Here is a 23,350-nt window from a genome sequence, read left to right on the forward strand (position 1 = left end):
CGAGTGCTTGGCTGCTATGCCGCCTTGTATTCGCCGTGATGGTGGTGATTGCATCGTCGGGGCGGCCGCGGTCGGCGTCCGCACGATTCTCAGAGTCCATGGTAACATGGCCCACGCGCTCCGCTCGCAGCTGCGGCAGGCGCTACGCGAAAAGTAGAACAAGCGAGCGTGTCTCAGAGAATCATGCACACTGCACCGCCTCTCAGCAGCACTGCCGCCGGCGGTGCTGACTGGCGCGAAGCCGCGCTGCCTGCGCTGGACCACAGTCACGCTGTTCGTGGCGTCGTGGACTATGGCCCTCGAGCAAGACGCACGGTGAAAGCGTACAGCCCTGACACAGCCAATTCACGATGCATAAGGTTCTCGACGTCCGCAGCAGGCTCGCGGCTGAGCTGCGGCGGAGCAGTGCTGCACCGCAGGGGCCGCAGCACTCTCGTCTTGAGAAGTGGAAAATGTCCGGCCAGAATCTCCGTCTCCGGCGAAGACAATGTCGAACGGTTTAACCTCGGCAGAGCGCAGCATCACCATTGCACTCTCAGTTTGCGCGTACTGAGTACACTGAATAATCTCAGCTTGTCAGCTGACCATGAGTCCGCGCGAGCGAGTATGATTTGGAATGTGCACAGCAAACTTCGCTGCCGGCTCAACCGCCCAAGTTCGTCGAAACTGGAAACCGGCGGTACACTTGCGGCTCGCATGTCTTGCTCGCATGGTGCCCTGATGAAGGCTAGCGCGTAGCACGGCTGCGGGGGACCTGCCGTCTCAGCTGCACAACTTAACTCTAAAGCGACCTGATGCATCACAATTCAATTTGAGCGCTCGCATGGTGCGTCACCGGGAGTCTTTAAGTATCCCCGTCGTCCTCGCTTCGTCCTCGCTTCTTTATTTTACGTCGGTACATCCTCCCCGCGCTCTCGGCTCGATTACGACTCTCTCTTGAACATGAGTGGCCGCGTTCTCGTGGGCCGCCAGCGTCGCGGCGAGGCCCTAACCGATGAGGAGCATGCCATTCTTGCCAGCTACCGCCTTCGCGAACGACTTCGCCAGGGCGCGATCCGCCGGCGCCGGCGCCAGATGCGCCTGGAGGCCGCTGTTGCTGGTGCTACCGCTTCTGCAAGCACCAAGAACTCGACCATCTCGTCATTACCACTGGTAGGTTGAATGATCTTGTCTTGGCCGTCATCGGCTCTCGCTCACGTACGTTCAGCGTACGCTCAACGCCTCCGGCTCAGCGCCGTCCGACTCCCCTTCTGCCGACCCCGCTGATGCGCAAACATTAGCGTTCCAGTCGATGCAACCTGCAGACCAGATCACCATGTCTCCTTCGTCGCTCTTCGATAGCACGTTCTTCAGCAGCTTCCAGGACCTCGAACTGACCCCAGCGACCAGCACATTCACGGTCAACTATGCGGACTACACCCTCAGCTGCTGCAGCATCAACGTGCACGACGCGAGCGACGGTGAGGAGTCCGATAACGATAATTCAAATTTCATTGACGACGACTGAACCTTCCGCCGGCTCGCCAGGCCGCTGTCCTTGGAGACTCGTCTCATATCTTGCGCATGCTGGACGCAGCTGCTTTGCCACCGACGATGCTCTACATGTTTCCGCCATTGAAGTCGACGGCACTGCTGCTCCATACACTCATCACATTGTTCGTTTCTCTTCGATAAGGTGCTTCAAGCGCATGCACGCACACGCCCGCTTGCTCGCTTGCGTCGCTTCGATTTCTCGACTTGCTTGTAAAGCGTTCTCGTGACTCGTTTTTGTCCCCCCAGAGTGTCATCCACTTCGCCGCTCCACATTCTCTCCATGTCTGTTATGCACTTCCGCCATGATCTCTTATGCATTACTCTGTGTCTACATGTTGATCTATACCAGTTAATATATTAATTATACTACGTTTTCGTAGCCCTCGTTTAGGGAGGTATGCCCAGCAGTAGTGGGGAAGGAACAGATGGAAGTGAGTAGGAGGCGACCATCACTCGCGATCGAGTAAATCTACAGTCGCGAAAGTGTGAAGATGCGTACACGGGGAGAACTGGCAACGGTCGCGCAATCATCACATCGAGACGACTCACGTATCTGCCTGGCTCCTATGGACCGTTTAGACACCTCTACACGTCGCATACGGCTCCATGTTTACTGATCGTCTTGCGGATAAAAAACTTGACGCGTGATCACGTGATTATTCAATTTCGGAGTCAGCGATCTCCACCGGTAGCGCTCGCTCAAGTCATATCCGAACAGGGCTGCGCCTCACGCATTTCGCGGTTCGACCCGCAGACTATAGAGCGAACAACCCGGCCCGGTCCATAAACCATATGACATGAATTCATCAACAGCACTGAGCAGCGCTGATCGCGTGGATATCGTGTGCCATGAGCCCTAACCCGAACTAACTTCCAGCCGGGCCGCAGATAAGATAGCCCTGATTGCGCACGTGACATGCCGTGCGGCGCTTAACTGCGGTATGTCACTGAGGGGTCTGTGGCCGTCGTGTTCGTACTGCCGTCGCGCCTCCCGCGGCGGAAGGGGCGTTCCAGTGTCGACTCGTGTGCACCTTCGCAGCCAGCAGTACCTTCGCCGCGACGACAATCCTGATCTATAGCTTCTGTTCGACGCGACTAGCAGGATCCGTCTCACGCAGTTCCGTCGCACTCGCCGAGACTTTCACTGTACAGTAACTGTTCACAGCTGCTTGCATTACAGGCGCTGAGCAAGTTTTCTGATAAGCGATATCAAAATGGCGGCGAGTGAGCCTCTGCTCGAGAACTCGGCAATGACGAAGGAATCCGCGGATAAGGCTCAGAGACGCCAGTACTGGGCTACGGTATGGAGACAGACGTGGGCACTTTCGTACAAATGCGGTATATCTTTCCGGCGCACTTGGTTCTGGATTGTATTCCGCGCGTTCATCTTCCCTGTTGCGTTCATGTGGGTTCTGGTATGCAGCGAAGCGAGATTGCACTGCGGGAGTAGCACGAGCTGACTGAGAATAGGGATATGCCCGGAATCTGTTCACGCCCGGCGCGGAGTATGGTGTCGCCGAACCCGCACCTGTTCGCACAGTGGCTGAAGCAATTGGCGACCGCGACTTTGTGTACTACATGGAAAACGGTACCGTCACTCCTGAGGTGCGGGAACTCATGATGATTGTCACTGAGGGCGTCCCTCCGAACCAGGTCATTGAGCTCGATGACCCGATCCAACTACTTAACATCTGCAAGCAGAACCTGCGCGGTTCCTCGAACTGTCTTGGCGCCGTGCAGTGGAACACCTTCAACCCTACTCTCGGATTCTACAACTACACACTGCGAGCGGATGTCGGCATGTTTGGCGTGCATGTGAATGACCATAACAGCGACGTCGAGCGATATCTGCTGCCAGTGCAGTGGGGTGTTGATTCGGCGATTCTCGGACTCGATCAGGCTGCTGACGCACCTGATATCGTGGCGTACACCTCCCGCAGCCAGGCTGAGCATGAACAAGACATCCGCGTACAGTACATGCGCGTGCTGATCCAATACATGTCTCCGGCTATGTTCATCGCGATGATCGGTATTGTGTACCATCTCTGCGGCGTTGTCGCTTACGAGCGCGAGCTCGGACTGTCCACGCTGCTCGAGAGCATGGGTTGCACTAAGATGGCACGGCACTTGTCGTTCTTCATCTCGTTCTCGGGGCTGTACCTCCCCGGCTGGATCATCGTCGGCATTGCTGTCGGCCGCACCATGTTCTACAACACCGATCTTGGCACGATTATCATCTTCCATGTCCTTAACGGTCTCGCGAATGTGTCGTTTGCGCTCTTTCTTTCTCAACCGTTCCGTCAGGCGCAGCTCTCGGGAATTATCTCTACCGGTGTGTGTGTTATGCTCGCTATTATGACTACCGTTCAGTCGACAATGCACCCTGAAGATGGTGGCGCCGCCGGTGCGCTTGGTTTTGTCTTTCCGCCCATGAACTACGTGTACTACATGCAGACCAATGCCCGCTTCGAGCGTGCTGTTATGCCGCTTCATCTCGGTGAGGTGCCGCCAACCGGTGTCGTTGTTCCGGCTGTATTCTGGCTCGGTGCGATTGTTCAGATTCCGTTCTATCTGTTCATGGGTATGGCAGCTGAGCGTGTGCTCTACGGCACACACTCGCGTATCTCCGCTGCTGTTCCTGATGCAGAGAAGTCGCTCTCGATTAAGCATGTGTCCAAGATCTACCACCCTTTTTCGCTGGCCGGCTTGTTCCAGCCCCGCAAGAAACTCTCTCCGGTCATCGCTGTTAACGACCTAGATGTTTCATTCCGCGCTGGAGAGATTTCATGTCTTCTTGGCGCGAACGGATCTGGCAAGACGACGACACTTGAGATGATTGCCGGTATTCAGAAGCCAACCGAGGGCGTGATTGAATTCGGCACGACTACCTCGCTTGGAATTTGTCCGCAGAAGAACGTGCTCTGGGATGAGCTTACCGTCGAGGAGCACGTCCGTGTTTGGGGTCGCGTCAAGGGCAGTCCCGAGAAGACGCTTGAGGAAGAAGTCGCTGCGCTCGTCGTGCAGTGCGATCTCCAGCCCAAGCGCAAATTTTTGTCCAAGGCTCTTTCCGGTGGCCAGAAGCGGAAGCTTCAGCTTGCAGCTATGTTTGTCGGTGATTCAAAGGTGTGCTGTATCGATGAGGTTTCCTCTGGTCTTGACCCGCTCTCGCGTCGTCGTATTTGGGATATCCTACTTGCGTCACGTGGCGAGCGTTCGCTTGTTCTTACGACTCATTTCTTGGACGAGGCTGATTTGCTTGCGGACCATATTGCTATTCTCGCGCGTGGTGTGTTGAAGGCTTCCGGCTCGCCGGTCGAGCTCAAGGAAGGATTCGGAAACGGTTATCGTGTGTTCTCAATCACCCCCGGCTCTGGTCGTGAGATGGTCTATGAAGCCGAGAACGGCGCGCAGGTTACGCAGCTTGTTACGAAACTCGAGAATGCTGGACACAAAGAATTACGTGTTTCTGGACCGCAGCTTGAGGATGTGTTCCTTAAGCTTGTCGCTGACTCCGACAGCGAGATCCAGGAGCTATTGGATGAGAACGATGTTTTGTTTTCCGATGATGCTGCTACTGAGAAGAGCCAGCCGCCGTCTTATGGTGCTATCTATGGATCGACGTCCGAGTCGAGCAGCGAGACCAACTCTGTTGTGGACGAGAAGCGCGGACTTATCGAGCGTACTAAGGCCAACGGCTTGGATTTGAAGGAGGGCAAGATCATCGGCATGTGGGGACAGATTTGGACTATGATCTGGAAGCGCGTGATCGTTGCTCGTCGCCATCCTTTACCTGTGCTTGGCATGCTGTTCTTGCCAATTATCGTTGGCGGTATTACCATGATCTTTGTTCGCTCGTACAATGGCGGTTCCTGCAATGTCGAGGATAATGTGCTTGAGCAGATTATTCGCGATCTCAGCCCACGCCAGGTTACCCGCGATCAGCTGCATGTCGTTGCTGGTCCTTCGCCTGTCGACTCTGCCACCGCTGCTGCTCTGGCTGCGCCGTATCTCGAGATGGCTGATACGTACGAGGGAACTGGCAATGAGACCGTCATGCAGATTTTGACGTACCGCAACATTGTGGACAATATCACGCTTGTTGAGACTCGTGACCAGTTCATGGAGGAGATTCGAGCGAACTACTCAACTGTTACTCCCGGCGGTGTGTTCTTGGATCCTCCAACAGTCGCGTTCCGTGCGAACGGGCTCGGGGTTGTGAGCGGCCCTCTGATGATGACTGTTCTTGACAACGTTCGTGGCCAAGGAAATGCGGTTATTCTCACGGATTATTCACCTTTCCAGTATCCATGGATCCCAGCTATGGGCGACACGCTGCAGTTTGTGATCTACTTCTGTCTCGCAATGGGTGCGTACCCCGCGTTTGCGGCACTGTACCCGACTATGGAGCGCATCCAGCACGTGCGTGCACTGCACTACTCGAACGGTCTGCGCGTGATGCCGTTGTGGACTGCTTATTTGTTGTTTGACGCCGCGCTCGTGTTTGTCTCGTCGGTTGTTTGCGTGATTATCTTTGGCGCATCGAATCCGTACTGGTACGGGCTTGGGTATTTGTTCTTGATCATGTTGCTCTACGGAATTGCGTCGGTGCTTTTTGCATTTGTGATCTCTCTGATCGCGGCGACGCAGCTTGCGGCGTTTGCGCTGACGGCGGCGTTCCAATGCATTTACTTCTTGGTGTATCTGATTGCATATCTCGCTGTGAACACGTTTGCGCCGGCACTGAAGACGGATGAGATCATCTTGAAGGTGCACTTTACGCTTGCGGCGGTGGCACCGATGCCAAACTTGATCAAAGGCTTATTCTTGTCGTTGAATTTGTTTACTGAGATGTGCGACGGAGAGGAAGAGTTCTCGTACTATGGCAACATCAGAGCGTTCGGTGGACCTATCCTGTACTTGATTCTGCAGTCTATGTTTTACTATGGCATTCTGCTGTGGTGGGACTCTGGTCGGTTCAGACTGCGTCTGAATGGCCGCTTCGCAAAGGGCGACCTTGAGAACAAGGCGGCGATGCTGGACGAGGATCTTGCGGCGGAGATTGAGCGTGTGGATCATCCTGAATGCACTGACGGACTGCGTGTGTCGCATCTGTCGAAACGGTTTGGAAAGTTTGTCGCGGTTGAGGATGTGTCGTTTGCGGTTGCACGGGGCGAGTGCTTTGCGCTACTTGGACCCAACGGCGCAGGCAAGTCGACGACGTTCAACATGATCCGTGGTGAGCTTATTCCGTCGGCTGGCGGTGTCTTCGTGGAGGATGTGAGCGTGAACGAGAACCGTGCCCATGCCCGCACGCATCTTGGCGTGTGCCCGCAGTTCGATGCTATTGATCAGATGAACGTGCTTGAGACGCTTACGTTCTACGCCAAGCTGCGCGGTCTGAGCGGCGATGAGGTGAAACACAATGTGCAGGCGCTTATCCGAGCTGTCGGATTGTCGCGGTTCTCGCGACGGATGGCGGCGAAGCTTTCCGGTGGTAACCGGCGCAAGCTGTCGCTTGGCATCGCGCTGATGGCGAACCCGTCAGTACTGTTGCTGGACGAACCGTCGTCGGGCATGGATGCCGCTAGTAAGCGTGTCATGTGGCGCACGCTTGCGAATGTTGCCGGCGGTCGCAGTATTGTACTGACAACGCACTCCATGGAGGAGGCGGACGCACTGTGCTCGCGCGCAGGTATTCTCGCCAAGAACTTGCTTGCTGTCGGTACGAGTGATCGTCTACGCGAGCGGTATGGCGACGCGTACTACCTGAGCTTCCTGTGCACGTCCGGCGTGAACGCGACGGAGGAGCAGATGCAGTCTATTGTGCGTTGGGCAGAGAAGCGGTTTGCTGGGCACGCAGTACGCGTTGAGGATAAGATGTACCACGGGCAGGTGAAGCTTGCGGTGCGCACTACTGCTGTCGGCGGACGGCGACTCCGCGTGTCTGAGATCTTCCAGGCGATCGAGGATGGCAAGGAGGAGATGGGTGTGATTTATTACGCCGTGTCACAGGCGAGCTTAGAGCAGGTCTTCCTGCGCATTGTGGGCGACCATAATGTGGTGGAGGAGGGCTACGAGCAGTAGATTTGATTGTTCATGCGTTATTTTTTTGATCTTGTTGTCTTGCGATCACGTCTTGATAGATGGTGGCTGCTGTGGTTATAGACTGGGGTGGGGTGCACTGTGCAACTGTATTTACGAACGGACTTGTATGAAGGGGAAGCTTGTGGAAATAGAGAAATGGTATGGGGATATATATATGCAGACGCGACGTTGGCTGCACCGCGCGTTGTGCAGTATGCGCGTACCGCGATCACGTGGGCACGTGCGGGTGCGGCGGTGGTGATTTTGCCTCCGGCCTTGCACGAGTTGGATACTGGATGCGGCCACGGATCTGCGCTGTGGTTAACTCGAGGCGGTGGCGGGATCACTCTGTGGTAGCGGCGGTGTAGAATAGGCTTGCGAGGGAATATGGAGGACTGTTGGCCGTCCTCGTAGAGCCAAAAGCGCGCAGGAGCTGCTGTCGCTGGCTGCAGCACTTAGGCCCTGGCGCCGCCACCCTGCGCTTTTTTCCCGCTCGCCTCTCTCTTCTCCTTGCCTCCTCTTTTTCTTCCACCCTCCGCCCCTTCCCCAGCTCCTGCTCCGGCGTGCGTCTCTCCAGTCGTGCTCCTGTTGCTGCTGCGCTCGCTCGTCACCCTGGCCTCTCTGTTTCGCGCACCGCCGCTGCCTCGTCGCCTCCGCTTCTGCAAGGCGTCGTCCGACAAGCCCCCGTAATTGACCTGCGACCCCGCCGCCACTCCACTCACCCGCGTTTCTGTTCGGTGTCTGCCTCTGTTTCTACCTCCAGCTCCTGCCTGGCTTATTTTCCGCCAGATCTTTCACTCTGGCGTCCTTCTCCTTTTGCCGTGCCGGGTCCTACCGGATCATCTTGCGTGCCGTCCGCCGTATCTACTATATTCGCTAGCTGGCGAGTACTTTCGCTCGTGCATCACTATCGTCGTCGCTAGTTCTCATTTTCTCTGTCGTACGTTGTCGCCAAAATGGACACGCGTGCAAACTCCCCGATGCAGCCCGCAAGCGAGCTCTACGACCACCGTAACCAGCCGGAGACGCTGCCCATCCGCGCCACCGTCTATTCTGCCGAACCCCACTCCTCGCCCTCCGCGACATCTGCTAACGGGTACTTCCGGCGCGTATCGTCTGATGACGAACCCGTGCGTGGGCGCGTCGACTCGCTTGCTGTTGATATTGACTCGACGGCATATGAGGCTGATGCCGAGGAGGACGTGGAGACAGCTGATCGTCCTACTACGCCGCTGCCGCCGCCAACTGCGTCTTCGTTGCAAGCGGCTGCTGCGATTGCAGTGCGGCCGTCTGGTGGGTCGATTGCGATCAACATGCCGCCTATTGTGACAGTCACGGACACCGCTAACCCGTTCTCGTCGTCGCCTAACCATCCGCATTCAACTGCGCGCCGCAACAGCATCGTCTCTGGCGGTCGCGGCCGGCGCTCGCGTCGTACGTCGAACGAAATTACCCCATCTCGTCGTCCTACGTTCACGGATATGCAGACCGGCGGCGTACCGTCGACTGATGCCGTTGCACGCGACGCTACCCGCGAGGCTGCTGCCACTGGCATGGCTGCGAACGCCGCTGCGGCGGCTAACAACGAGAAGGCGGCCGAATCTGACTCCGACTCGTCTGCGCGCTCGCGTGTAAACTCTGAGGATGAGACGGAGGAGGACGTGTGCTTCCCTATGCACTTGCAGCACCAGCGCATCAACGGTATTGATTTCGACGAGATTGAAGAGTTTGCCGCTGCGCAGCAGGAGGAATGGACTACTCTTCCCTTGCGTACGCGACGTGCTGATAATGATCTCGGTGGTGTTGGTCGTCGGCTCACGTTTTCGACGAATAGCGGCGCGCGTCCGTTGCAGTCACTTGGCGCGGCGGCGGACATCCATAACAAGGCCGCGATTACACCCAAGGTCACGGTTGCTCCCTCCGGTGAGAGCGGCGTATCTGGCACGTCTACTGAAGACGAGAAAGCTGAGTTGCTTCGTGCTGCTGCACAGCATGCCGATATGGACGATCGGTTCAGTCTGTTCTGCTCCGAGTCTGAGGAGACTATCCACGCGCCGGAGATTTGCTTTCTTACCGGCAAGGGACAGTCATTTGCGGAATTGTTTGATACGGAGAATGGCACGTGGTGGCTGGACTGCTTGAATCCGACCGATGCCGAGGTGAAAATGCTTGCCAAGGCGTTTGGAATCCATCCGTTAACGGCCGAGGACGTGCGCGAGAAGGAGACGCGCGAGAAGGTCGAGCTTTTCCGATCATATTACTTTGTTTGTTTCCGCACGTTCGAGCAAGACAAGACCTCCGAGGACTTTCTTGAACCTGTGAACATGTACATGGTCGTGTTCCGCGATGGGATTTTGTCGTTCCACTTTTCTGAGGTCGACCATACTGCGAACGTGCGTCGCCGAATTCGCCAGTTGCGCGACTACGTGAACGTGTCTGCTGACTGGATCTGCTACGCGTTGATTGATGACATCACGGATAGCTTTGCGCCTATCTTGCGTGAGGTTGAGAAGGAGGCAGAGGGCATTGAAGACTCCGTGTTTGTTGCACGCGAGGCGGATTTTGGATACATGCTCAAGCGCATCGGTGAGGCGCGCAAGACGATTATGACGCTCATGCGGTTGCTTTCTGGCAAGGCGGATGTCATCAAGATGTTTGCCAAGCGGTGCAACGAGCAGTGGGACGTTGCGCCGAAGGGCGAGATCGGTCTTTACCTCGGCGATATTCAGGACCATATCGTGACGATGTACCAGAATCTTTCCGCGTATGAGAAGATTCTTTCGCGGTCGCATGCAAACTACCTCGCGCAACTGCAGGTTGAGTCGTTCCACGCGAACAATCGGGTGACTAGCATGTTGTCCAAGGTCACACTTCTGGGTACCGTGCTCGTCCCGTTGAACTTGATCACCGGCTTGTTTGGTATGAACGTCAAGGTTCCCGGTGAGGGCACAGAGTCGCTGCAGTGGTTCTTTGGAATAGTTGGTGTGATTGCGTTTATTGTTATCGTCTCGTTGTTCTTTGGAAGTCGCTGGCTGCGCACGATCAACTCGGGCAGTGCGGGCGCGAGTGCTGTTTCTGGGATCATGCCAGATGAGGAACGTTTGCTTGAGCATCAGTAGGTTGTTTGTTTACTTGTCTTTGTGTTTCAAGTATTGTTTATGATGTATATTTACAGTTATCTTATAAACAAGACTGCTATCGCAAGAGAGTTACTGGCGGAGGAATGGGATGCGGAGGGAGTGCAGTCGGGTGGAAATCGAATGCCAGAGCGGCCAGCGCCAGGGAGGAGCGAGCGGTCTGACGCCGTAGATGCGGGGGAACACGTCCTCCAAGAAGAAATACACGTGTCCTACCGCAATACCAAGTAGGTCGCCCTTGGGGACGGCTGAGTTGAAGACGAGCGAGAAGCCAAAGAGAACCCAGGGTAGGTACGGTGCGGAGAAGACGAATAACCCGAGAAAGGAGAGCCGGATGGCGGGGTTTCGTCGCGCCCAGATGTATACGAGCGCGAAGGAGAGCGGCGAGCCGAGGAAGGGCAGTGAGGCAAGTGGCGAGAGCAGGATGAGCGCTGTGGCGGCGTAGAGCATAAGCCACATGAAATCAAAGGTATGTCCTCTAAAAAAAGAATCCTCAAGCATGCGGGAGTATCGCGACATGAAGAAGATGTGGAACACGAAATCGAGTGAGAGCGGACCAAAGTACAGGAAAGTGGTCACAAAGCGCCAGTACTGTCGTCGGGTGAGCGCGGTATGGAACGTAAAGAAGAGTTGGTATGGCGAGACGGCGTCGCATTGTACGAGCACAGAGGTGAGTACTGAAAGTGTCGTCCAGCAGCGCGTCACGGGTGGCACGTCGAAGAACCAGCGCTCAAGCGGCACAATCACGCCGCCGCCGCCGTTTGCGGCCATAGTCGCAGAGGTCGGATGGTGTACTGGACGCCGGGCGGAGGGGATGTATCCGTCACGAGTACGCGCGCCTCTCTCAAGCTTTTTGGTCCTAGTCGCGTGTAGATCGTTCGCGGGATGAGGACAGCAGGAGAGCGCGTACTGATACAGATTGCGCACCACACATGTTGGTGAAGTGGGCACTAAACCCGCTGTGTACTCGTCGCTGACACCGAGTAACACGGCGCGACGGTTCTGAAACGCGACGCCCGGCTTAGACGCATCTTCTTTATGCGTGCGCTTATATATTTGGGATCCAACTAGCGGCCATTTGTGTATGTACAATACGCAGAACTTTCAAAAAAAGAAATACGGTTGCTTGTGTCCACACTACAAGCCATAAACAAAAAACGAGTGCTGAGAGGTTCTACAAAACAGCCCGTGCGTGCCCGACGACGCGCGTTACGTTACATTCATATAATCACATGGTTGCTTATGGGTAGCGACTGATATAGCATAATAATCCTGGCTGAACAAAAAAAAAATGACGGGCAACAACGGTATGATGAGAGACACAAAGAGCAAAACAGCGACAACACGAACAAAAAAGAGAGGAAACAAAATGGAAATAAACACCCCAAGACAACCCAAAGCTGTACAAGACATTACTAGTGCACCGACGACGGTGCAATTCATGACGATGACTCCTCCGCTGACACAGCCACCGACGACAATGACGCTGATGACTCTGCTGGCCCTGGCTCTGGCGCTGACGCCTCGTTTGTGTCTGTGATTGCGGCGGTGGTAGTGGCAGGGACCGCAACTTCGGCGACTACCTCAGCAGGCTTCGATGTAGCAGGCTCAGCCACGGGTGCTGCAGGAGCGGCCGCGCTGCTGCTCTCTGCTTGTGCTGGCGGCGACAGCGGTGCGATTTTTGTTGCTGGCGTTGGTGTCGATACGACGGCCGACATAGGAGTCTTCTGCGGTGTGCGCGGCAGACGTGCAGAGACAATGCCGGGGCTTGGCGGAAGCGAAAGCGATGCGGTGCTGGCGTTGCGCGCAGCGCTCAGCAGGTTAGTCGACGACGACGACGCTGGCGGCGGCGCAGCATAGAGTGGCGCCGGTCGTGGTTTCCGGCGGATCTGACCCTGCTTCTGCTGCTGCGTCCGCGGGGGTGGCGGTTGCTGGAGATGCGTCGCCGGGTTGCGTGCGTAGGTGTTCTTCTGCTGCTGCACTTGGGTGAAGTGGCCGGCAGCACGCTCGGCGCGTCGCTTCAGGACGTCGAAGTATATGTATATCTTGTTACCGGAGACAAACCAGAGCTCCTCTGAATCCTCGTCCACGCTCCATCTGCCATCCTCGAAGTCGTCGGCGAGCATAGCCAGGAAATGCGCCCAGGAGCGCGCGATCACGTACTTGCGATCGAACTCGCGGCCAAAGAGAATCACCTGACCCCAGTTGCCAGTCGGTCCTGGCGACATGTCGACAGCAATGTTGTTGCCGCAGTAGTCCTTTGCGAGTGGCAGCCAGCCCGTGCTCGCATAAACTGGCAGAATGGCGTGCTCAGGGACACTAGTCTGCTGAGATCGGAAGTCGAGTCGGCGACGATGCGGAATAGCTGTGGAAGATGCAGATGATTCTGACGAGGCAGAAGAAGAGCTTCGCGCAGCGGCGATAGCGGCTGCAGCCTCGCGCTCGTCCTGCTCGATCGCGTTCGCGACCGCACGCCAGGTACCCCACTCGGCGATGATTTCGTCCGAGTCTAGCAAGGCAACGCCGTAAATCAGACCACACGGCTTACCACCGCGCTCCTGGCCATCGTAGGTGAGGAGGTACTCGCGCACATCAGGCGGGAGCACACACTCTGTGGCGCGCTCGAGCGCGTCAACGTCAGCCGCCAACGCGCCGAAGTTGATATTGTCGTACAGCTCGGGGTAGTTCCGCTCGGCCCAGCGCGCGATGCGGGAGAGCGAGAGCGCAACGGGAGGCGCGGGGGGCATACCATCGCGGAAGTCCTGCAGCTGAATGGTGGAGTGGTTGCTTGAGGCGCCAGGTGTTCCAGGCGCGACGTCATCGAGGTCGCGTCGCACGGTGGGGGAGCCAGAGGCGGCGCCAGGGGAGGCGGCGGGGATCATGGGTAGGTCGGCGGAGAGGGAGACGGTGGAGAAGGAGCGCATGCCGGGCGTATAAACAGGCGTCGGCGGGGTGAGGTGGGTGGTAGAGTCGAAAGCGGACGCGAAGTAGGGGTTGGACGAGGACGCGGCTGAGGAGCTGCCGGACTGTACAGGGCGAACGACGGTGGCGCCAGAGGACGCGGAACCCCATGACGAGAACATGTTGTTTATGGCTGTGAGCATGGCGTCGCGGTGCGGGGGGAACGAGAGACTGGGCGGGTAGAGGGAGCGTGTGGTGTAGTGGGGGGAAAAGGAGTCGCTGCGCAGAATAAACGCTGGGGCGAACCGAGCGGGCGAGGAGCGAACGAGCTCGCGCTTTGGCGTTCTGCGAGCCCTGACCCTTGTGACGCGTCTTGTCGCGTCTTCGGTCGCGTTCTCGCCGTTCTCAGCCGTTCTTAGCTGCATTACTTAATTTCGTGTCTCGCAGCCCCCAAGTATAAACCCCCCCCCTCCCCCGTTTCCTCTCTCTCTCCGCCCCCGCCAGTGTTCCCTGTCTCTCCGCCGCGCTTGCCAGCGCGTCTCAGCCCTACTTCTGCACCGGCCGGCGCGCAACCCGCGGCGCCGGCGCTGCGCTGCGTCGTTGGGACGCGCCTGCGCCCGGAATGCACGACGGGTGGTGATGTTGCACGCGTTGCGGCATTATCAGCCCTGGTCTCTGAGGCTCGTGGTTCTGCATCGTCATGGGCGGAGGTGTAGCGTGTGCCTGAGCGCGATCATCCAGCGCGCGACCAAAATATAGTAACCTAGTTTATGGTTAGAGATTAATATTCAGGCCAGGAACACCACACTTCTGCGGACTTGCGCAGATCTAAACTATATACGGCTGAACAAGCCACGCTGTGCCAAACGCTCTGCACTACATACAACATCACGGCACATGCCAGTCCCGGCGAGTGATTCCACACGAGAATACACACAATAACGCGTGCCAACACGCCGATCGACAAAAACTGCGCCAGCTGCGAGGGCACGATAAATCTATAGGCGCCATTGTCCATGCGCATGGTCGGTTGCCATCCCGTGACGTCTTGTTGCCTTAGCTCTTGCGGCGCATTCACCGGATGCAGGTAAACCACAGAAGGCCTGGATTGCAGTTGCGTCATGCGCTGGTATTCGTTTCGATGTGCGGGGTCCATGGAGTGTGGTTGGTTTGAATACGGGCGGGGGATACGAGCAAGACCGCGATCACGGGGCGCCGGGAGTGCTGCTCCGCACCGCGTGAGCCGCACTCAGGGCGCATCGCCAATTTTTTTTTGCGCGTCGCGCTTTGCATATAATATAATTAGCCTCCCTGTCCAGCACACGACCGACTGAACATCTGCAATGGCGACTCCTGCTCCTAGGCGGACACCTATGCCGTGGATGACTGTTGTCGCCGAAGACGGTTCTGAGGATGAGGACTTTGAGGATCTTATCCAGTCCAACGAGCTAGAGTCCGCTTCGGACTGGACTAACGACGACGAGACACGACCGGTCTGTCTCTTCTGCGAGCTCACTTTTGACGACGCTGCCGGGGTTTTTTCTCATTGCGCGGCGGACCACGACTTTGATTTTAACCGCCTGCGGAAGGGACTTGGGCTCGACTTTTTCGGGCAACTCAAGCTTGTCAACTACATCCGCTCGCAAGTCAAGCTTGGGAAAACCCCCGAGCTGAACCACCCCGAACTGTTTCTCGAGGATTCACAGTACCTGAAGCCGGTTGTGCAGGACGATGCTTTGCTGTTCAGCATTGAGGACGTCGACGACGAGGAGGACGCCGAGGAGGCTGACGATAGGGAGGCCGTTCTCGAGGACGTCGTCCCCCCAGAGTACACCAAGGGAGAGCTCGAGGCCAAAATTCGCGACGCAGCCGAGCACGCCAAGATGCTGCAGACACAGCTCAAGCAGAACCAGGACACGCTTGATCAGTACAAGGACTTTATTTCCACCATCATCAGCCAGGACGTCGATTCCTCCATTTCCGGCTCCGAGTCAGACTCATCGTCCGGGTCATCTTCCTCCGTTGCCTCGTCAGCCGCCGGGTCAAAACGTCGCCAAAAGCACCGTCCCCGACGAAAGACACAGCAAAAACCTCCGGTCGATGCACACTACTTCGACTCGTACTCGTATAATGAGATACACGAGACCATGCTCAAGGATACAATCCGCACAGAGTCGTACCGCGACTTTATCTATGACAACAAAGACGTCTTTAAGAACAAGACTGTTCTTGACGTTGGCTGCGGCACGGGTATTTTGTCCATGTTTGCTGCCAAGGCCGGCGCGAGCCGTGTTTTTGCGGTGGACAACTCGGATATCATTGAGAAGGCAATCGCGAATGTTCATGAGAACGGATTGGAGGGCGTTGTGCAATGTTACAGAGGCAGAATTGAGGAAGTTCGTTTGCCTGTTGAGCAGGTCGACATCATTATCTCAGAGTGGATGGGCTACGCGTTGCTCTATGAGGCAATGCTTGACTCAGTTCTCTACGCGCGCGACAGGTACCTTGCGCCTACAGGTCTCATGGTACCTGCGGAATGTCGCCTTCTTGCGGTGCCATTGCGCGACGAAACTTACATCAACGACAAGATCAACTTCTGGAACGACGTCTACGGATTCCGCATGTCGGCTATGAAGCCCCGTATTTTCGATGACGTCCTCGTGGACTCCTTCCCCGTCGCTTCCATCCCCGCGCCACAGCCTGCAGTGTTCAAGAAGCTGCTGCTACACACTATCACAGTTCCCGAGCTCGAATTTACCGACGCACAGTGCACATTGCAGCTGTCTGCCAGTCGCGACTTTGACCGTGTGTTGGATGGCGTCGTGATTTATTTCGACACTTACTTCACCCGTTCACGCGATGAAGTAGTGCCTGATGGAGCGCGAGCAGAGTCATTCAAGATGCAGTCTGGTTCTCTCGGATTCACAACCGGCCCTTGGGGTCCTAAGTACACGCACTGGCGCTCCGCGGCGTGCTTATTCAATAAGCCCGTGGAAGTGCCGGTAGACTGCCCGGAGATTGTTTGCAAGTTTTCGTACGCGAAACGCAAGGAAAATAACCGCGAGTATATCATTGGCGTCGATGTCGATGCCGGCGCTGCGCGTATTGCTAGCCAAAAGTACTTGATGCGATGATTTGTCCTGCATATGTTTGATTATAGAGCACAAAAAAAGTTGATTTGATCTCTAAACACTCGTACATGCATATAAATATGTCCCAAGCGCCTATGCTAATGAATAAACACATCAACTAAAACACGCTATCCTAGCAAATTTTTGAATATAATAATACACAGCACTTCATGGGTCGTCGAGAAGCCCAAAGCACTCGTCGATTTCCTCGTCGTCGAGACATGAGATGTATAAGCATCGCGACATTAAGTCTGCCTCGTCGTCACTGGTTGCGGTAGCCAAGCCCGCCGAGTCGTACACGCGTGCAGTCTGCACGAGGTGTAGAAGATTCTTGATAATGCGTGCCGCGGAGACGAATCGGTCTAAATTTACCATCGCGGGATGCGTCTTCGAATACGCGTCGCGCTGAGCGTTGAAGGTCAGATCTGAGAGATATAGTCCTATGAAAGGAATACATCCTTTATTCTCGTCCACGCGATCCATCTCCGCACGGAGTTTCTTGAAATTCCGCATAGGAGATGCAACATCCTCAAGCGTTTTAAACGCTCGCATGTCCTCAGGCGCAACACCGGCCCATGTGGATTCGAGTCGTTGCACGGTAGGCGAGGCGAGCGCGAGAGTAACTTGCATCATCGTTGAGTAATTTTGCAGCGCGTGTGCGTGCACGGCGATGTGAATGAACTTGACTAGTACGCGCACACGTTCTGCGAGGTTGCGGGTTAGAAGGATCTCTGACGTGACCCATGACGTCATCAAGTTGAAGCGCGTAAATAACAGCTCCACGCCGCGTTTACGGCCTTCGTCGTTGACGATTCCCGGCGCGGCAGCGGGAGCATCACTACTCTGGCTGGATACGAATTCCAGCCAATCTTGCACTGGCTTGACGTTCTGGTGCCAGCGTAGACTGATTAGTTCGAGCCAATCAATTTCCGCAAGCGCGTCGCGTTCGATCAGCGTAAACTGCTCCGCAAGCTTGCGCGCGCGGTACTTGAGCACGAACGGTAAGTGTATGCTTAGCGAGATCATGCTCGATTCGGTGCTCAGCATCGATTGACGCTCCTCGAGTGAGCTTGACGAGCTAAAACGGTTACGTGCACCGCGTCGTGCGAGCGGTGACGAGGTCGCGGTGTTGGCGGAAACATCGATACCAGTGCGTGTTGGAGTGGTGAGGACGAGGCGATCAGTTTGCATAGGTACTGACGACGGCGCAACAATGCCTTCGACAAACCACGCGTTCCGCTCAACAGCTCCGTGTAGTCGCGACGGTGTGCGAATATCGTCGTCGCTAGTATCCTGTACTGACGGCACAGCAGAAGACGCTGCACTAGTTGCTGTGAATGCGGTGGAAACCTTGGCCGGTGTCGGAGGAGCCTTGGGCCCGTCACCTTCAAGCTTCCTCAGAGCGCGAGACACCGCGTCTTCATTCTTCGCGGAATCGCTGTCCTCGTACGGTATGGCTGCAAGCTTCGACAGTTCTCGCGCCATAATATCATTTGAAATTCCCGGGATTCCGATATATGCTGCGCTGCCATCGCTGTGTCCTGTTACGGAACTCGAGCCAAGGTCGTTCCCTCGGATCGAGAATCGTCGGTGGCTGGAGCGCGACATAGATGACGACGAAGAATGCGGCAAAGTACTCGATCCAAGAAAGTCGAATTGACTACCAAGCCGCGGAAGTCGGAAGGATGTAACCTCGCCACCGCTCAGCATGGATGTCGCGCTCGACGAGGTCCCAGAGTGTGGAGTCCCAGAGTGCATTCTGCTGTACTCACCAATGTTTTGCCCTCCGCGTCGTCGTAGTCCACGCCGCATTCTCGGACTTCCACTTCCAACATCAGAATGAGTGCGAGCTGACGACTCATGCTCGGGTGTCGATTGCAAAGTATTCATCATATCACTGTTGCCATTGCTAGATACCGGCCATATTACTCGTGCTGCGCTAAAGTGATTGCCTGGGGGGCTGGATAAATCTTCCGGGGAGCTGGAGTGCTCATTATTGCCGGGAGACTCCTGCCCTCGCATGCTTTCAATGTCGCTAACCTCGTTGTGTACTGTCCGCGGGGTCTGCGTTGCGACCCTGTGCAGATGCTCGCGGCTGATTGCAGCCTGGTACATGGCCGAATGAACAGAAGACCGAACGGGTGTATATGACAGTCTCGGTGGCGGTCCTAATTCTGCTTCCTCTTCCTCTGGAATCGCAATTGATGGCTCTAATGACCCGGTTAACGAAGATTGTGATGCAGTCGCCGACGACATGAGCGACGTTCTTGTAAGTTGCTTGTAGTTCTCGATCACGCTGGCGGCCAAGACATCTATCCGAATCCCAACGTCCTCAGCGCCGGGGACGTGGTTAAGAGAGGAGACCGAAGATATACTTGTTCGCGGTCGTATCCGTTGTGTTGGCGCGTCGGCAGAGGCGGACGGAAGAGCAGGTTGCTGTGATTTGAATATCCGCTTTAATGATGACATCAGAGTCCGTATGTCTTCCTGATTATGCAGTTGTACATTTGCCTCAGAAGGCCTAGCGTCCGGTCCGTCGTTCAATTCATCATCGGAAAAATTTGGCGACGAAGGCACGATGAACGTAACTCTAGCCTGCTCATCGTTAGGTATTGACGCCATTGCTTCGCCTCGAATAAGCGCTCCCCAATGCAGTTTATGCCAGTTCTTCTCGGCCTGCGGTAGGATCACCGGCGGGGTATAAGGGTGGTCGGCAAGCTCATCGATGGAAGCCGCCGACGCGCCATTGCTGGAGAGCGAAGTGACGGATGATGAGACAAACGACGCTGCTGATGCGGGCCTGACATTTGTGGGAAGCGATCGCGGGAGAATGGGTGACGAGACTGAATGGTGCTGGTGGCTGTTGGTAGCGGAGACTAGAGGAGCGGGTTCTGGAAGTTCGTGTGGTTGTCGCACTGTAGGATCTCTGCTGCCGGGATGGCCGCCAGACTGAAGAACGAATCCAAAGCAGCTCATCGCGGTCATGCGCGCTCCATTGGTGTCATATGTCAATGGCGGAAAGTCCCAGTATAGACAGCTGTTGCGGATCCAGCAGCGTTTAAGTTCGCCCAGCAGCCTTCTGTCTCCGGTGGAGCTTCGGACCTTACCATAGGACGAAAAATCATTCAATACCGAGACAAAAGCAATGCGTAACGGGAGTGATGGTACAAAGTCGTGTGGAAAGTAATTGAGCACCCAATGCCGCAAGACGACAAATGTCCGTAGTCTGACAGTCCGTCCAGTGTCGTCGACGCGATTCACGGCCCACTGAAAGCGTGTAGAGAGCAGCTTGAGAAGCTGCATAGGAGTGATGAACTGTCGGTATGCGAGAAACACATCGGACAAAAATTCATAGTCAAGCGCATCGGGTGACGTGAGCATGATGACTAGTCGTTCGGGTGTGATGCCACTGATGTGGCCGTTCGTGTCGTACTCGATGGGCATTTCTGCGAGGTCGCGCGGAGTGGATGGCCGTGGGGAGAAGTCTGGGGCGGAGGGGACCATGGGTGTGGCTGCCGCAGAGGGGGCCTCTGGAATTTGATCTAGGACTGTGGAGGGGGAGGAAAATTGTGGTGCGGGAAGAGACATCATGGAGGGCGATGAGCGCAGGAGAGGCAGCGTGAACGGCGCGTCTGCGTCGTACAGCACTGGCCCTAGGCTGCCGGGGGTATGAGGTGTGTGCACACGCGAGAGAAAGACGGACGGCGACGGACTCGAAGTCGTAGTCTGAGTAGCCGGAGATTGTGTGACGCGCGTGACGCGGACAGCGTCGTGGTGTGGGTGGGCGCCCTGTCGACCTGCGACAAGGGGGTCTGGCTCCAAGTCTGAATAGTCGCGTCCGCGTTGTCGGTCGCGTTCGCGCTCACGCTCGTGGACGCGTCCGGGCCAAGACGCATAAGTCGGAGCGCGTGCCGCTGGAGGAGAGTGCTCCATGGGGCTGCCTGGCGCGGAACCCGCTGCAGATTGTGCTGGTGACGATAGGGGGTCTAAGGAGATGTTGACTGTGGCGCATAAATAGACACAAGCCCCGTTGTGGCGCACCCTGCGTTCCCGGCCGGGTGCCCCTTGCTCTGCGCCCGCTGACGTGGCGCAGGCGCGCCCGCAGTGTCTGGCCACCAGCCCCGCGTGGCTGGCTAGCTGTGGCAGCGTCACGTGGACTCTCCCCCGTAAACAAATACCTGCGGTTGGCCAGGCGACGAGCGGCCCGTCGCAGCGCGGGTCTTCCCGCGCCCAGCGTACTCCCGCTTGAGACCTAGCCCCAGCGGTAGTTATGCTGGGTAGTGTCGTACGGGCATTTTAGTACAGCACAGCCTATCTCTCCGTACTCCTTCCCCCGTGACACCTCCCATCCCTCCGTAAACAAACCTCCGGCGCAGACCCTCTCATCCCAGACCCGTCCGTCCTCCCAGCAGCGCCGGTGAAGCTCGATCAGTTCGCTCTCCAAGACCTTCTCCGCACGCACTCGATACAGTTCTTCGGCCCTGCTCCCCTGCCTAGTTTCACTGGTTCTTAGCATTCTCCCCGTCTCACGATCTCCGCTTGCGTCGTCTTCGGCGTCGTCCATATGCGCGCGCCGCTCGACTGCGTCTGCTTCTCAACTGACTCCCGCCGACCACCCCTGTCCTCCCTGGATCACCCCGCCAGTTTGGGTTCTCGCCTGTTAGACTACGATGGCGTTTTTATTCTCGCGATCAAGCCGACAGAAGTCGCCTCAGGAGACTGTTCGCGCTCTCACAGAAAACTTGAAGGAGCTCGAGCACGACAGAAAGAAGGTCAGTGCTGTACTTCACGTTTCCTGTCATGTCCCGTTATTGACATATTCGCTCCATAGTCCCTGGACGAGACGTCACGGTTGATGAATCAATTGAAGCTCGTTCTCCACGGCGACGGTACTGCAGAGCCCAATCAAGACAGTATAGCACTCTTGGCCCAGCAGGCCTACCAGCTCGATTTGCTTTACTATCTTGTCTCCAGTCAATCGCGGTTTGACTTTGAACTCCGTAAGGACTCCGCTGGTGTTTTTACGACATTGCTTCAACGTCAAATTGGCTCGAGATACCCCACAGTAGAATACCTAAGCACTCGTCCTAAGGTCATCGTCCTTCTGGTCAGAGGGTATACCGCAAGCCTGTTCTCATTTGGAGTTATTTCGTGTTCTAATATCCTTCCACAGTTACGACCGGCCAGAAATCTCCCAGAATCTCGGCCAGATCTTACGTGAGTGTGTGAAGCACGAGTCGCTGGCAAAGATCATTCTCTCAAGCAACCTGATATGGAGCTTCTTTGACTACATCCAAGTCCCCGAATTTGAAACTGCCAGCGATGCATTTTCCACGTTTCGGGTACGCTGTGCAGCTCTAAGCTTGTTCTTCTGTGTCTAACTTCCTCAGGATCTCTTGACACGACACAAGGCGCTGGCGCTCGAGCTATTTACCCGCCACACCGAAAAATTTTTCACACAGTTCAACGCTCTTCTGCTTTCCTCCAACTATGTCACAAAACGCCAATCGATAAAGCTATTAGGCGAGATATTACTAGACCGGACTAACTACGTGATCATGACGACTTACATCGAGTCCCCGGAGCATCTTAAACTAATCATGAATTTGCTGCGCGACAAAAGCAAAAATATCCAATATGAGTCGTTTCATGTGTTTAAGGTGTTTGTCGCGAATCCGAACAAGACTAAGCCTGTACTGGATATTCTTCTGAAGAACCAGGAGAAACTGCTTGTATTTTTGCCGGAATTTCATAGCGACAGGACTAGTAAGTTTGGTTATTTGGTATCAATGTACTATTTCTAATGCCTGGCAGACGACGACCAGTTCAACGACGAGAAACAGTTCATCATGCGCCAGATCTCAGACCTTCGGCCACTAGAACCGCCTCGGACATAGTCGCGTCTTACATCCAGTTGCTGACGCTGCTCCAAGTTCTAAAAACGCTCTGCGCTCATGCGGAGCAAGATTGTGACATGCATGACGACATGATCTGGCTAGCTAGCCGTTTGTATCTGCCTCCGTGTTTTATTTTCGGGTTGTCATGGGATCGGCTGTTGTTGTTTTCTGTAATCTGCTTCTTTATGGCATGGCATAACGTTTCAACGTGCAAAATGGCACTGCATTTATTCGTAGACTACTTGTAGAAGGCACGAAGACATGAGTTGATGCGAGTCGTCGAACTGCTTGTCTTCCTGTTGGGAGTTTGCACGTATCGCCGCCATAAAAGGCCGCCAATTTTTTCTCTCCCACTTTTTCCCCCACGCTCTTCTCGCCGAAAGAATTGCATTCGAAGCTCACGCACCGCGTCCTTTAGGCGCGTTATTTATAAGCCTTGGGGAAAGGTATGACTTCTAGTTGATCGATGACATTGCGCACGCTCACATTTCCCAGTCTCCGGTCAGAGCCAGATGGTGAAGTGTCTCGCGCTTAATTGCGCGGGCCATTTTATTTGCTGCGGAAACGCACCGATTTAGCACCTCGGTCGTAATTCGAATCTAACGCACGCGGCAGTTCCAGCCATGGGGTGTGTCTCTTGGACGGTCGTGGCTGGCTCTCATAGCGC

General features: G+C 55.8%; 8 protein-coding genes across 8 annotated transcripts; 5 read left to right on the forward strand and 3 right to left on the reverse strand.

Moving 5' to 3' along the window:
• Positions 1-942: 942 nt before the first annotated feature.
• On the forward strand, positions 943-1,507 carry V1518DRAFT_428032 (uncharacterized protein; the record flags this gene model as incomplete). Its single annotated transcript, XM_066906074.1, has 2 exons — positions 943-1,152; positions 1,208-1,507. The coding sequence occupies 2 exons, from the start codon at positions 943-945 to the stop codon at positions 1,505-1,507; spliced, it is 510 nt and encodes a 169-aa protein (XP_066758651.1).
• A 1,043-nt stretch (positions 1,508-2,550) lies between these two features.
• Positions 2,551-7,787, forward strand: V1518DRAFT_384962 (uncharacterized protein). Its single transcript, XM_066901688.1, has 2 exons — positions 2,551-2,948; positions 3,004-7,787. The coding sequence occupies exons 1-2, from the start codon at positions 2,748-2,750 to the stop codon at positions 7,615-7,617; spliced, it is 4,815 nt and encodes a 1,604-aa protein (XP_066758652.1). The 5' UTR covers positions 2,551-2,747; the 3' UTR covers positions 7,618-7,787.
• Positions 7,788-8,573: 786 nt separating this feature from the next.
• Positions 8,574-10,736, forward strand: V1518DRAFT_438330 (uncharacterized protein; the record flags this gene model as incomplete). Its single annotated transcript, XM_066906355.1, has 2 exons — positions 8,574-10,671; positions 10,708-10,736. The coding sequence occupies 2 exons, from the start codon at positions 8,574-8,576 to the stop codon at positions 10,734-10,736; spliced, it is 2,127 nt and encodes a 708-aa protein (XP_066758653.1).
• A 24-nt stretch (positions 10,737-10,760) lies between these two features.
• On the reverse strand, positions 10,761-11,738 carry V1518DRAFT_418462 (Der1-like family-domain-containing protein). Its single transcript, XM_066904543.1, has one exon. It carries the CDS (start codon positions 11,523-11,525, stop codon positions 10,827-10,829), a length of 699 nt encoding a protein of 232 aa, XP_066758654.1. The 5' UTR covers positions 11,526-11,738; the 3' UTR covers positions 10,761-10,826.
• A 48-nt stretch (positions 11,739-11,786) lies between these two features.
• Positions 11,787-14,100, reverse strand: V1518DRAFT_418463 (uncharacterized protein). The gene has a single exon (XM_066904544.1). It carries the CDS (start codon positions 14,078-14,080, stop codon positions 12,194-12,196), a length of 1,887 nt encoding a protein of 628 aa, XP_066758655.1. The 5' UTR covers positions 14,081-14,100; the 3' UTR covers positions 11,787-12,193.
• A 937-nt stretch (positions 14,101-15,037) lies between these two features.
• On the forward strand, positions 15,038-16,789 carry V1518DRAFT_374990 (S-adenosyl-L-methionine-dependent methyltransferase; the record flags this gene model as incomplete). Its single annotated transcript, XM_066901485.1, has 2 exons — positions 15,038-15,676; positions 15,734-16,789. 2 exons carry the CDS (start codon positions 15,038-15,040, stop codon positions 16,787-16,789), a joined length of 1,695 nt encoding a protein of 564 aa, XP_066758656.1.
• On the reverse strand, positions 16,689-20,757 carry V1518DRAFT_418468 (ras guanine nucleotide exchange factor domain-containing protein). The gene has a single exon (XM_066904545.1). The coding sequence runs from the start codon at positions 20,717-20,719 to the stop codon at positions 16,955-16,957; it is 3,765 nt and encodes a 1,254-aa protein (XP_066758657.1). The 5' UTR covers positions 20,720-20,757; the 3' UTR covers positions 16,689-16,954.
• A 251-nt stretch (positions 20,758-21,008) lies between these two features.
• Positions 21,009-22,953, forward strand: V1518DRAFT_418470 (Mo25-like protein). The gene is made up of 5 exons (XM_066904546.1): positions 21,009-21,558; positions 21,618-21,901; positions 21,960-22,128; positions 22,177-22,552; positions 22,601-22,953. The coding sequence occupies exons 1-5, from the start codon at positions 21,457-21,459 to the stop codon at positions 22,681-22,683; spliced, it is 1,014 nt and encodes a 337-aa protein (XP_066758658.1). The 5' UTR covers positions 21,009-21,456; the 3' UTR covers positions 22,684-22,953.
• Positions 22,954-23,350: the final 397 nt, after the last annotated feature.

This window comes from Limtongia smithiae (assembly GCF_038497785.1).
Source record: "Limtongia smithiae strain NRRL Y-17922 unplaced genomic scaffold V1518scaffold_8, whole genome shotgun sequence".
In the NCBI taxonomy this organism is placed as follows: domain Eukaryota; kingdom Fungi; phylum Ascomycota; class Lipomycetes; order Lipomycetales; family Lipomycetaceae; genus Limtongia; species Limtongia smithiae.

Coding starts and splice junctions, on each gene's coding strand:
- V1518DRAFT_384962 (XM_066901688.1), top strand. CDS start 2,748: ATGGCGGCGAGTGAGCCTCTGCTCGAGAACTCGGCAATGACGAAGGAA. Junction 2,949..3,003: donor TTGCGTTCATGTGGGTTCTG/GTATGCAGCGAA, acceptor GACTGAGAATAG/GGATATGCCCGGAATCTGTT.
- V1518DRAFT_418462 (XM_066904543.1), bottom strand. CDS start 11,525: ATGGCCGCAAACGGCGGCGGCGGCGTGATTGTGCCGCTTGAGCGCTGG.
- V1518DRAFT_418463 (XM_066904544.1), bottom strand. CDS start 14,080: ATGCAGCTAAGAACGGCTGAGAACGGCGAGAACGCGACCGAAGACGCG.
- V1518DRAFT_418468 (XM_066904545.1), bottom strand. CDS start 20,719: ATGGAGCACTCTCCTCCAGCGGCACGCGCTCCGACTTATGCGTCTTGG.
- V1518DRAFT_418470 (XM_066904546.1), top strand. CDS start 21,457: ATGGCGTTTTTATTCTCGCGATCAAGCCGACAGAAGTCGCCTCAGGAG. Junction 21,902..21,959: donor ATCGTCCTTCTGGTCAGAGG/GTATACCGCAAG, acceptor ATCCTTCCACAG/TTACGACCGGCCAGAAATCT. Junction 22,129..22,176: donor ATGCATTTTCCACGTTTCGG/GTACGCTGTGCA, acceptor TAACTTCCTCAG/GATCTCTTGACACGACACAA.